This window comes from Triticum dicoccoides, chromosome 1B (genome assembly GCF_002162155.2).
Source record: "Triticum dicoccoides isolate Atlit2015 ecotype Zavitan chromosome 1B, WEW_v2.0, whole genome shotgun sequence".
Lineage (NCBI taxonomy): Eukaryota > Viridiplantae > Streptophyta > Magnoliopsida > Poales > Poaceae > Triticum > Triticum dicoccoides.
The window spans coordinates 490506869-490518113 of record NC_041381.1 but is presented as its reverse complement, the minus strand read 5'-3'; the positions used below and the strand labels follow the sequence as shown (position 1 = coordinate 490518113).

General features: G+C 40.8%; 1 protein-coding gene across 1 annotated transcript; it reads right to left on the bottom strand.

Moving 5' to 3' along the window:
- Positions 1 to 9048: 9048 nt before the first annotated feature.
- LOC119343583 lies at positions 9049 to 11009 on the bottom strand. The gene is made up of 2 exons (XM_037614473.1): positions 9691 to 11009; positions 9049 to 9446 (listed from the first exon to the last, which is right to left on the bottom strand). The coding sequence occupies exons 1-2, from the start codon at positions 10975 to 10977 to the stop codon at positions 9219 to 9221; spliced, it is 1515 nt and encodes a 504-aa protein (XP_037470370.1). The 5' UTR covers positions 10978 to 11009; the 3' UTR covers positions 9049 to 9218.
- Between the last annotated feature and the right edge of the window lie 236 nt (positions 11010 to 11245).

Here is an 11245-nt window from a genome sequence, read left to right as displayed (position 1 = left end):
AAAAAAATATTGGCAAAAGAATCAACAGAAGGGGGCCCACACCCTGTCCATGAGGGTGGAGGCCCCCCCCAGGGCACGCCCCTGCCTCGTGGGTCCCCTGGACCTTCACCGACCTCAACTCCAACTCTATATATTCACGTTCGGGGAGAAAAAAATCAGAGAGAGGGATTCATCACGTTTTACGATACAGAGCCGCCGCCAAGCCCTGTTCTTCCTCGGGAGGGTTGATCTGGAGTCTGTTCGGGGCTCCGGAGAGGGGAATCTGTCACCATCGTCATCATCAACCATCCTCCATCACCAATTTCATGATGCTCACCGCCGTGTGTGCGTAATTCCATTGTAGGCTTGCTGGACGGTGATGGGTTGGATGAGATTTACCATATAATCGAGTTAGTTTTGTTAGGGTTTGATCCCTAATATCCATTATGTTCTAAGATTAATGTTGCTATGACTTTGCCATGCTTAATGCTTGTCACTACGGCCCGAGTGCCATGATTTCAGATCTAAACCTATTATGGTTTCATGAATATATGTGAGTTCTTGATCCTATCTTGCAAATTATAGTCACCTACTGCGTGTTATGATCCGGTAAACCCCGGAGTGACAATAGTCGGGACACTTCCCGGTGATGACCGTAGTTTGAGGAGTTCATGTATTCACTAAGTGCCAATGCCTTGGTCCGGTACTCTATTAAAAGGAGGCATTAATATCCCTTAGTTTCCAATAGGACCCCACTCTCACAGGAGAGTAGGACAAAAGATGTCATGCAAGTTCTTTTCCATAAGCACGTATGCCTATATTTGGAATACATGACTACATTACATTGAAAAACTGGAGCTAGTTCTGTGTCACCCCATGTTATGACGGTTACATGATGAATTGCATCCGACATAATTATCCATCATTGATCCATTGCCTACGAGCTCGTTTCATATTGATCTTTGCTTAGTTACTTCTCCGTTACCACTGTTATGATTGCTACAAAACTACTACTGTTACTTTTGCCACCGTTACCGTTACTTCCATACTACTTTGATACTAAATACTTTACTGCAGATATTAAGTCTTTCAGGTGTGGTTGAATTGACAACTCAGCTGGTAATACTTGATAATATTCTTTGTCTCCCCTTGTGTCGAATCAATAAATTTGGGTTGAATACTTTACCCTCGAAAACTGTTGTGATCCCCTATACTTATGGGTTATCATTGAGCATCGCGCCTTAGGAGCTCTTACCAGACCTCGGGTCGCTCACCTCTCGACCTTGCACACGGCATCGCGACTTGGCATACCAGCGACGGCAAAAGCTTGCCTAGAGATTGGGTCCCAGCAATGCAGAGCACTAAGCTATCGCAGGGAAAAGGGGCTCGAGCCCAAGCGAGAAACGCCAACATGACTTAAAACACGAATAAGAGCATTAAGACAAAGGCGCAAGCGCCACAGTTCCTTCCCTAAGGTTGAAACACCAGTCCTGGCTCTACATGTTGCATGCGTACTGTGTATTCTGATGTATGACAAGTCAGACTGGCCCCGCTCGTCAGGTTGGACCCCTCATATGTCAGTGGGATATTGAGAAATAAAAGAAAAAATGCACACGGGCTGGTGATTCGAACCGACAACATGTGGGCTGGGGAAGCGTACGCTAGCCACCAGACCAACTGTGTGTGGGCTATATGTGATGAGATGCACACACTATATATGTAGTCCTTTTTATAAGAAATCTATTTAGGTTTTTTTAGTGAAAAGAAATCTAATTAGGCGTTTCCTAAACGGGCGCTTTTCTTCTATTTCCGCAAACGGACGCATACCCCCGCGCGCGCTGGGCCGGCCCGTTTCCTTCTTTTTCTTTCTGTTAAAAGACTACAGCAAAAACCTTATTTCCAATGTGAGGGCTCGAACTCGCGATCTCTCTGTTGAACCAGCTGCGCACTAACCAACAGACCACCGTATAGAGCATGTCCTTTTACTTATTTTCCTTCTTTTATTACGTAGGCCGCGAGAGCCCACCAAACCAGCTTTCACTGCTCGCTGATTTCTGAGCGTTTTTTTCTTTTTTTTTTCTGGTTCGTTTTTTCTTTTTCTTTTCTCATTTTCCTTATTTATTTTCTTTTTAAAATTCGTGAAATTTTTAAAATTGAATGAACTTTTATCAAATCGATGAATTTTTTTAAAATTCGATGAAAATTTTAAAATTCCATGAACTTTTTAAGATGTGAACAATTATTGAGAACATGAACAAAAATTTATATACGACTAGAGATTTTCAAATATACACTGAACATTTTTTTGGTGTACGATGAACAATTTTTAACTACACAGCGAACATTTTTGTGATATACATTGAAACAATTTAAAACATTTTATACATTTTTTGATATAAGATGAACAAACTTTATACATTGAACATTTTTGTAATATAATCTGAACAATTTTTAACTACAAATTGAACAATTTTGTGATATGCGCTGAAAAACCATTTAAATACCCATTGAACATTTTTTTATGTACACTGAACAATTTAAAATGTTGAACAAAATTTGAAAAAGTGAATAGATTTGAAAACTATGAACACGATTTGTAATCTTGAACAAAAAACGAAAAATACATTAAAAAATTAATAATTCGCAAATCTAATAAATAGCAATGATGCATTGGTCTTAAATAGTTCGCGTTCCTTGTAGTCGCTGGTGCTCACAGGTTGTAGTGGTTAGCAAAACGGTTCTCGTGTTGTAGCCGTAAGGCGTGAGTTTGAGTGGCTGTATCGATCGTTTTGTGTGTTCTTTTTGCGAGACCTTTTTTTCTTCTACTGCGCGCGGTGGGCCGGCCTATGGGGTGCGGAGTGTGAGCGCCAGCTGCCTGAACCGGCGCTTAAGGCGCCGGTTAGGAGCTCCCATCTAATTAGGTATACATAGTCTTCTTTTGGGTTGTACGAGACTGTTTCTTTTGTTTTATAGCTACAGCCCAGTTGTCATCTTTTTCTCGAAAAGGAGGATGACCCCTGGCCTCTGCATCTGAGAGGTGCATTTGGCCATTTTATTGATTATTCTTGAGGACTTTACAAAGTATAACAACAATATGCATGAATCCGCCATCTTGTGAGCATCTGCCGCTACTCCTATCCAAATGATGAAGGGGTGCAAGCTGGGCCACATACCCATACCTCTCACCTAAGCCTAACATCTAAAGCCGGAGGCCCCGACCGAGCCATCTGCCGGGTCCGGGGCTCAAACCGGTCTGACGCACTCACATGTGTCCTCACCTCCATCTTTCACTAGTCCATCTTCAAAGCACATTGAGGTGACAACCTTAGCAGGTCCTCCGTCATCGACGCCACCATGACGCCAAACGATGACCTCCACCTACGCGAGCCTTGGCAGGTCCTCCGCCATTGACGCCACCACGACGCCAGCCGACGATCTCCACCTACGCGACTCCATCTCCAAGCCCAGTTGTGATCTGTGTGTTCTAGTTTTTTGTCCGTCTTCATTTTTATGGTAGTCTCCTATTTGGCGCGAGCAACCTGGTGCGTACCCCCCTGCGCCCACTACATACAGAATTTTTGAAATTGCAAATATTTTTTAATTCAACATTTTCAAAAATTGGGCTGACCATTTCTCGAATTTAAAATTTGTTTATCGAATTGAAAAAGTGTTCACCATATTTTTGAAGTTGCTAGAATTTTCTTAATTCATGAACTTTTTACAAACTCGTGAATACTTTTTGAAATGGCGTACATGTTTTTTAGAACTCGTCAACAAGTTTTTTTTTTTGCATAGGCGAACATTTTTGTTTAATTCGTGAATAACTTTTGAAATTCTGAAACATTTTTGTTTGTGATGAACATTTTTTGAATTCATCAACATTTATTTTCTAAATCCCAAGCATTTTCTTGAATATTTTCATAAATTCAAGGGCATTTTTTGTATACACAAACTTTTACTTTTGAATCATGAGCATTTTTTGAATCGATGAACATAAAAAAAAAATCAATTCATGAATACCAGGTGTGTGTACGATATGTGAGGAGATGCACTCCCTATATATTTTGTCTTTTTTACAAGTTGCGAACATTTTTAAAGTTGCGAATATTTTTCTTTTTGGAATTTCTAAGTTGCACTCCCTATATATATTTGAGGAGATGCACTCCCAAAATGTTCACCATATTTTAGAAGGTGTGAACATTTTTTAAATTCATGAACTTTTTACAAATTAGTGAATATTTTTTGAATTCACAAATATTTTTTGAAACTGGGTACATGTTTTTTGGAACTCGTCAACAAGTTTTTTATGCATAGGAAAATATTTCTTGAAATCATGAAAAGCTTTTGAAATAGAAACATTTTTTTTTGTGATGAACATTTTCAAATTCATCAATACATTTTTGAATCAGTAACATTTTTAAAAATTATGGAACTATATCCTCTAAATTCCCCAACATTGTTTTGAATATTTTTAAAAATTCACGGACAGTTTTTATAGACACATCGTTTTACATTTTAATCATGGACATTTTGTGAATCGGTGAACGTTTTAAGAAAAGCTCATGAATATTTTAAATTTCACATATATTTTTAAAGAGATAATGATATGCCTATACTAAATAGTGCATCCCCTTGTTAAGCAAGATCACGCACTCGGCCTGGTGGCCCGCTCGGGCAGTGGTTGGGCAGAGCTTGTGGGTTCGAAATCCCCCTTGCGTGCTTTTTTCCATTTTATTTCTCCGCCCACTGACATATACGGATGTGACCTCCACTACAGAAACACGAGATACTCCTACGTATTTGACGTGTAGAGCCAGGACGGGCGTTTCAACCTTAGGGACCGTATTGACCATGTATTTTCATGTACCGAGACTGTATTGAAAGGACTGAGTTGGACGTCGCCGGCGAGTACGAGGACTATAGATGCAATTATCTTCTATTTGTTGGACTCATACCCTTAGTGCAGATTGTGCCAAGACTCCATATAAAACTTCCTTGTGGGATGATCGCATTTCCTCGTCGAGTCACAACAAAGTAGTTAGAGACCAGAATATTATGGTGTGAATATTTTCAATAGCTCAAAAATCCGTATGAAGCAATTTGAGGCTAGATGGCTTAAAGAAGAGACGGTGGGAGAAATTGTGCAAACATCATGGGAAAAAGCCAAACTAGCGGGTGTTGGTCCATCTCTTGCGACACATAAACATGCAGTGCAGGCTGATTTACACATCTGGGACCGAAAGACTCTAAAAGGACCAAAGAGAAGAATAAGTAAATTAAAAAAAGAGCTGGAAAAGTTAAGGCGGGGACCAATGAATGTGGAATCTCGCTCTCGCCAGAAGGAAGTCCTTGTTCTCATCGAGAATTTTTTAGATCAATAGGAAATTTTTTGGCTACAGAAAGGAAGAGCTAATTGGTTGATGCATAGAGATCGTAATACATCTTTTTTCACAATGCCGCAATGGCCAGGAAGAAAAGAAATAACATTAAAAAACTTCTTGATGATACTGGTGTTTGGTGACAAGGAGTGGAATTAAAGAATCATATTAGGAGTTATTTCTCAAAACTTTTTACCTCTGAAGTGGGGCAGCCGAGTATGGAAGTTTTGTCCCTCGTTAGGAAAATAGTGTCAGATGATATGAATAATGCCCTCCTGGCACCTTATACGGTTGATGATGTCCGAAAAGCCCTTTTTGATATAGGAGATTTAAAGGCCCTGGACCCTGACGGACTCCATGTTATTTTTTATAAAAGATTTTGGCCTATGCTGGGGATGATCTCGTCCAAGAAGTGTTGCAAGCCGTGAATACATGCACTATCCCGAAAGGCTGGAATGATACTGCGATAGTGATGATCCCGAAGATTAATTCACCAGATAAGGTAACTCAGTTCAGACCAATTAGCCTGTGTAATGTTGTGTACAAGGTTATATCCAAAATGGTGGCGGCTCGATTGAAGGTTTTCCTTCCAGAAATTATTAGCCCGACACAGAGTGCTTTTGTACCTGGACGAATGATTACTGATAATATTTTAGTGGCTTATGAATGTTTTCACAAAATAAAAAATAAAAGGGATGGAAAGGAAGGATTGTGCGCGATCAAACTTGATATGCATAAAGCTTATGACCGAGTGGAGTGGGTTTTTCTGAAGGAGATCATGTTGAAATTAGGCTTCCAAGAGAGTTGGGTCAATTTTATCATGCAATGTGTTTCTACTGTTGATTATCATGTTAGATTTAATTCGAAAGAAACTGAGAGTTTTAAGCCTTCCAGAGGGTCACGACAAGGAGATCCGTTATCACCTTATTTATTTTTGCTATGTAGTGAGGGGTTGTGTGCTCTCTTGTCACATGCGGAGGAAAGTGAGAAAATTGAAGGTGTGAAAGTGTATAGAGAGGCACCACCGATTACGAATCTTCTTTTTGCGGATGACTCATTGATCCTGATGAAGGCAAGTATTCACAATGCAGAGGCTTTGAAAACCATTCTGGACTCGTATTGTAAAGCATCGGGGCAATTGATCAGTGTTGATAAATCAAGTATATTTTTCAGCCCCAATACAAAAGTGGAAATCAAGGAGCAACTATGTACAACACTCAATATCATGACCGAAGCTCTCAATGATAAATATCTGGGGTTACTGGCTAATGTGGGTATGGATAAATCTGGCTGTTTTCAGTATTTGATTGACCGTGTCATCATGAAGATAAGTGGATGGAAAGAAAAACTTTTATCCGCAGGAAGGAAGGAAATCCTCCTGAAATCTGTTATACAAGCTATCCCCACCTATGCGATGTCCGTCTTTAAAATTCCTAAAAAAATTATAAGGGAATCACTGATGCGATATCTCAATTTTGGTGGGGGAACGAGGATAATCAGAAGCGGATGCATTGGATGGCTTCGTGGAAAATGTGTGTACCCAAAAATCAAGGGGGCATGGGATTCCGGGATATTCATTGTTTCAACCTAGCAATGCTGGCAAAACAAGCGCAGCGTATTATTGAGAATCCAGATTCCTTATGTGCCACCGTGTTGAGAGCTAAATATTTCCCAAATGGTGATTTATTAAATACAAAGCTAAAAAGGGCTCTTCTTTTACTTGGCAAAGTATTATGGCAGGGGTTAATTGTCTAAATCTTGGTTATATTTGGCATGCTGGAAATGGTCACAACATTGATATTTGGGAAGATGCTTGGATTCCTAATTGTGCGAATAGAAAAGTAATCACACCGAAAGGGAGTAATTTGATCTCAAGGGTATCTGATTTAATTGATCCTGCTACTAGTAATTGGGACGAAAATTTGGTTACACAAATGTTCTTGCCAGTTGATGCACAAAGGATCCTTGCAATTCCTTTATCACAACATGATATGTCGGATTTTGTCGCTTGGAGCTATTCAAAGAATGGAACTTTTTCTGTTTGATCAGCCTATGCAGTGCAATGGGAACACCAATACGGGGGAAAATTAAGAAGAACCGATGATATGGGACATATGACTATCAATCCCATTTGGAGTGAGATTTGGAAATTATCTTGTCCATCGAACGTTAAAATTTTCATTTGGCGCACACTGCATGATACCCTCTCGTGTAGAGTTAATTTGACGAATAGACATATAAAAGTTACCCCCAATTGTCCGGCATGTTCCTTTGGATCAGAGGACACAAAGCATATATTATTTCAGTGTCATAAAGCAAAGGAGGTTTGAAAAAAACTGGGTCTAGATCAGGTCACTAAAAGAGCGTGCGAAATTGATTATGCTGGTGAGGCGGTGCTTGAATTTTTGCTTTCTATGCCTGAATGGGGGCTTACGATCTTGGGTATTCGAAATGTCCGTGAATTAATTGCAATTTCAACTTGGTATTTATGGTGGGAGAGGCGAAAACTGGTCCATAAAGAGAAAACCCAAGATGCTAACCAAATCGCCATGGGAATTCGTGCAATTACATTAAACTATGTTTTGGCTATATCACCCAAGGCTACGATGAAAAGAGCAAGGGGGTTTGTAAAACTTAATGTGGATGCTTCTTTTGATCATGACCGGCTCAGGGGAACGGCTGGTGATGATAAAGGAAAATTCATTGCAAGGGGGAATTGGAGAATTCATTGGTGCATGGACATTCTGACGGTTGAAGCTATGACACTTAGATATGGTCTATCTATTGCTCAAAGGGCAGGCTGTAACCGCTTAGTTATTAACTCAGATAACATTGAGGTCATCGAAATCATGAACAATGGAGGACGGTCATCTAGTACAGCGGCGGCAGTGTTTGACAATTGTTATTTTTTAGCATGTGACTTCCTATTACTAAATTTGAGCATCATAATAGAGAAGCAAATAGGGTCACACATGAACTTGCTAAGTTAGCTAGATTTTCTTCATCTTTGAACTGGTTTGAGGAGCCCTTGAGCGAAATTGTATCCCTCCTCATAAACGATGACTTGTTATTGCAAATGAATAAAGTTTCTATGTTCTTTTCAAAAAAATAAAGCAGTCAGAGACCAGGAAATCCTCAGTCTTAATCAGGTTGGGAAAACAAAATTATTGCTCATAGAGTAAATAATTCTGCTTGGCGACTTCTTAGAAGGGCTATCCCATCTGGTCACTCACGGGAAGAACGACGAGAGAGAAAATGTCAGTTCAGATCAAACCGTTTTTGATATAAATGCACTCCAAAGATCCCCTCGCAACCTTAAAAAATGTTGGCTCGCAAGTCTGCCAGAATGGCCTTTTCGGCTAAAGTAAGAAGTATGACAATGAAACAAGATGACAATGAAACAAGATAATAACTCCGTTCCGCTAGACTGGCCTAAAGTCATCATGCATATGGTTATTACGACGACTTCACTAGAGTTGCTCTAACTGGGATGCTGACACATTTTCATTTCTGGACTAGTTGTGGCATCAGAGGGAGTACATTGGTAGCCGCCTACTTGCCACAAAAGTTACCACTATCTTTGAAGTTGCTACACAAATTTGTGGATATTTATTCCTGGGAAGGAAGTTGCGGAAATGTTGTTTAAGTCTAAGTACTCCCTCCGTCCCAGTAAGACGTTTTTTGACTAGTCTAGTGTCAAAAAAGGAGTAGACTATTAAATAATATGTATACAGAAGGAAGATACAAACAGATAACGGACACCACCGCGCCACTGTTTTCCATGGACTAGCAAACAATGGGAGATTTAACGAATACCAACATATATGCAGTACAGAGGCTCGGTCCGTAGGGTTATAAAAATCAGCTCTTTTGATGGACAGCAATTGCATGAATGTCCATCTCCTTAAGCATGACCGATCGCCCACAAGAGTCGCATGGTGCAGTCCTGGATCCACAGATACTCTCATGTTCGCACATGTTTCGAAGCCGATCTCGAACATCCAGCGGCTGTCCACCAGCTTGAACCGTGTCGCCACAGAAACGGCACACAATCAAGCGAAATGGGCAGGTTGAGGATTGATGTTTGACCTGACATTAAAGAACAAAGCAAGTTAGTCGTTTGGCATATGTAGGCTTTGCCGTACGAAATGAGTGAAGAATATCAGCGATACAAGTTGACTGCTGAAAATAGATTGGTGTTGAAAATGTAAGATGGAAATAACACATTATCATATACTGCTGAAAATAGATAAATCTTGATAGAACTGCAAGAGCTGAAAAGTTCATCTGTTGTAAGAGCAGAAGATAATAAATAGGATGAGTCAAGGCATACCATTTCTTCCTTTTCTAGAACTACCCCGCAGGGGCAGTTCAGCGGCTCATGGAAGACTTTCATGTGCTTCTCCATTTCTCTCTGCTGGAAAGCTTGTCCACACTTATTGCAATGCACATGATCTGCTGCTGCTTCCTTACGAAGAACTACTCCACATCCATCATGCATGCAAATAACATTGTGCCTCACACAGTATGCCTCATGAAGTACTGAGGTCCGGCTAGATATATGACGTTTGCAGTTCTTACAAACCACTGAGTCACCATTGACGGTTGATGACACACTACCCTGTTCACCAATCCTTTGGCTATCAATAACATCCTTAATAGCTACAGAAAGTTGAAACTTCGCTGTGCCCTTGAAACCGTAAACCCCAACACTGTAAAGGCCACTGACCAAAGTAGCATCCTTTGGTTTGAGTATAAGAACCTTAGATCCCATCTCATGAGATGACCACTCATGACGGTGCTGAGTTGGGAATACTAAAGGATGCCTTGAAACATAAATATCAGTGTCACCGCCACTTGTATCAGACTCTATCTTAACCTCAATATTTGCACAACCAGACACAACTTTCTCAGCCACACCTTCCTCGACAGAAAATTTGTAGTACCTGAACTTCCCTTCTTCCACAGCTCCAGATTCGACCTTCCCAGTCTCGAGCGGCACAAGCACATGTTGATTTTCTTCATTGTCGAAAACTGAATCTGGTCCCTCAATGTCAACTTCAACATCCGTCTCCAGCACAGAAACACTTGATGCGGGCTTCAACTCAAGAACCTTCAACTTATACTGCAGTTGTCCGTAGTTGACCATGACAACATCATTTTCAGATAGCGTTGCGTGATTGCGCAGTGCCGTTTCAAGGACAGCTCTATGGTTAGGGAGATCCGAGAATCCCACTCCTTCCGGCTTAAGTTTCGCATATGTCCCTTTGGGCAAACTTGCATACAAAACCTCAATCAAAGGAACATCTGGGATGTCACTCTGAAACAAATTGTTCCAGACATGTGGTGGGAGTTGTGCAGAGCCTTCCCTTGCAGTGAATTCAAGAACGCCACAGCAGGTTGCCTCCTCGGCGTCTTGATCTGGAGAGGCACCTGGAACTCTGTCCCTAACCTTGGACAGCCTGAAGTACATGGGACCTTTGTCAAGCGCTCCTTGATCGGATAAATCCTTGAAAGAAGATGGTGGCAGCTTAATCTTATCCCCTGGACCGTCATATCGCAGTGCTTCAAACATGTGTGAAAAAGAGATCCCCTTTCCTAGTTGCATCACCTCTTCCATTTTCTGGTCAGCCTAGATAGAAAGAAGTTCATCATCAGCACCCAGTGAAACATCATCATAAGGTAAGAGTAGTAGACACTTGAGAGAAATTGTTATCTTATCATGAACACCAAGAAGTATAATTGGACAATGCAAAATCAAAACATATCGTCGACAAGGCCCCGAAGGATTAATGAAGTGGTTGGGAGTCGAGATCATGGTTTTTCTAAAGAGGGAAGGGAAACAGGCACGATTGAACAATCCATGTCTTGTCTGAACGTGGGCAGAT

Coding starts and splice junctions, on each gene's coding strand:
- LOC119343583 (XM_037614473.1), bottom strand. CDS start 10,977: ATGGAAGAGGTGATGCAACTAGGAAAGGGGATCTCTTTTTCACACATG. Junction 9,447..9,690: donor TTCTAGAAAAGGAAGAAATG/GTATGCCTTGAC, acceptor CTTTAATGTCAG/GTCAAACATCAATCCTCAAC.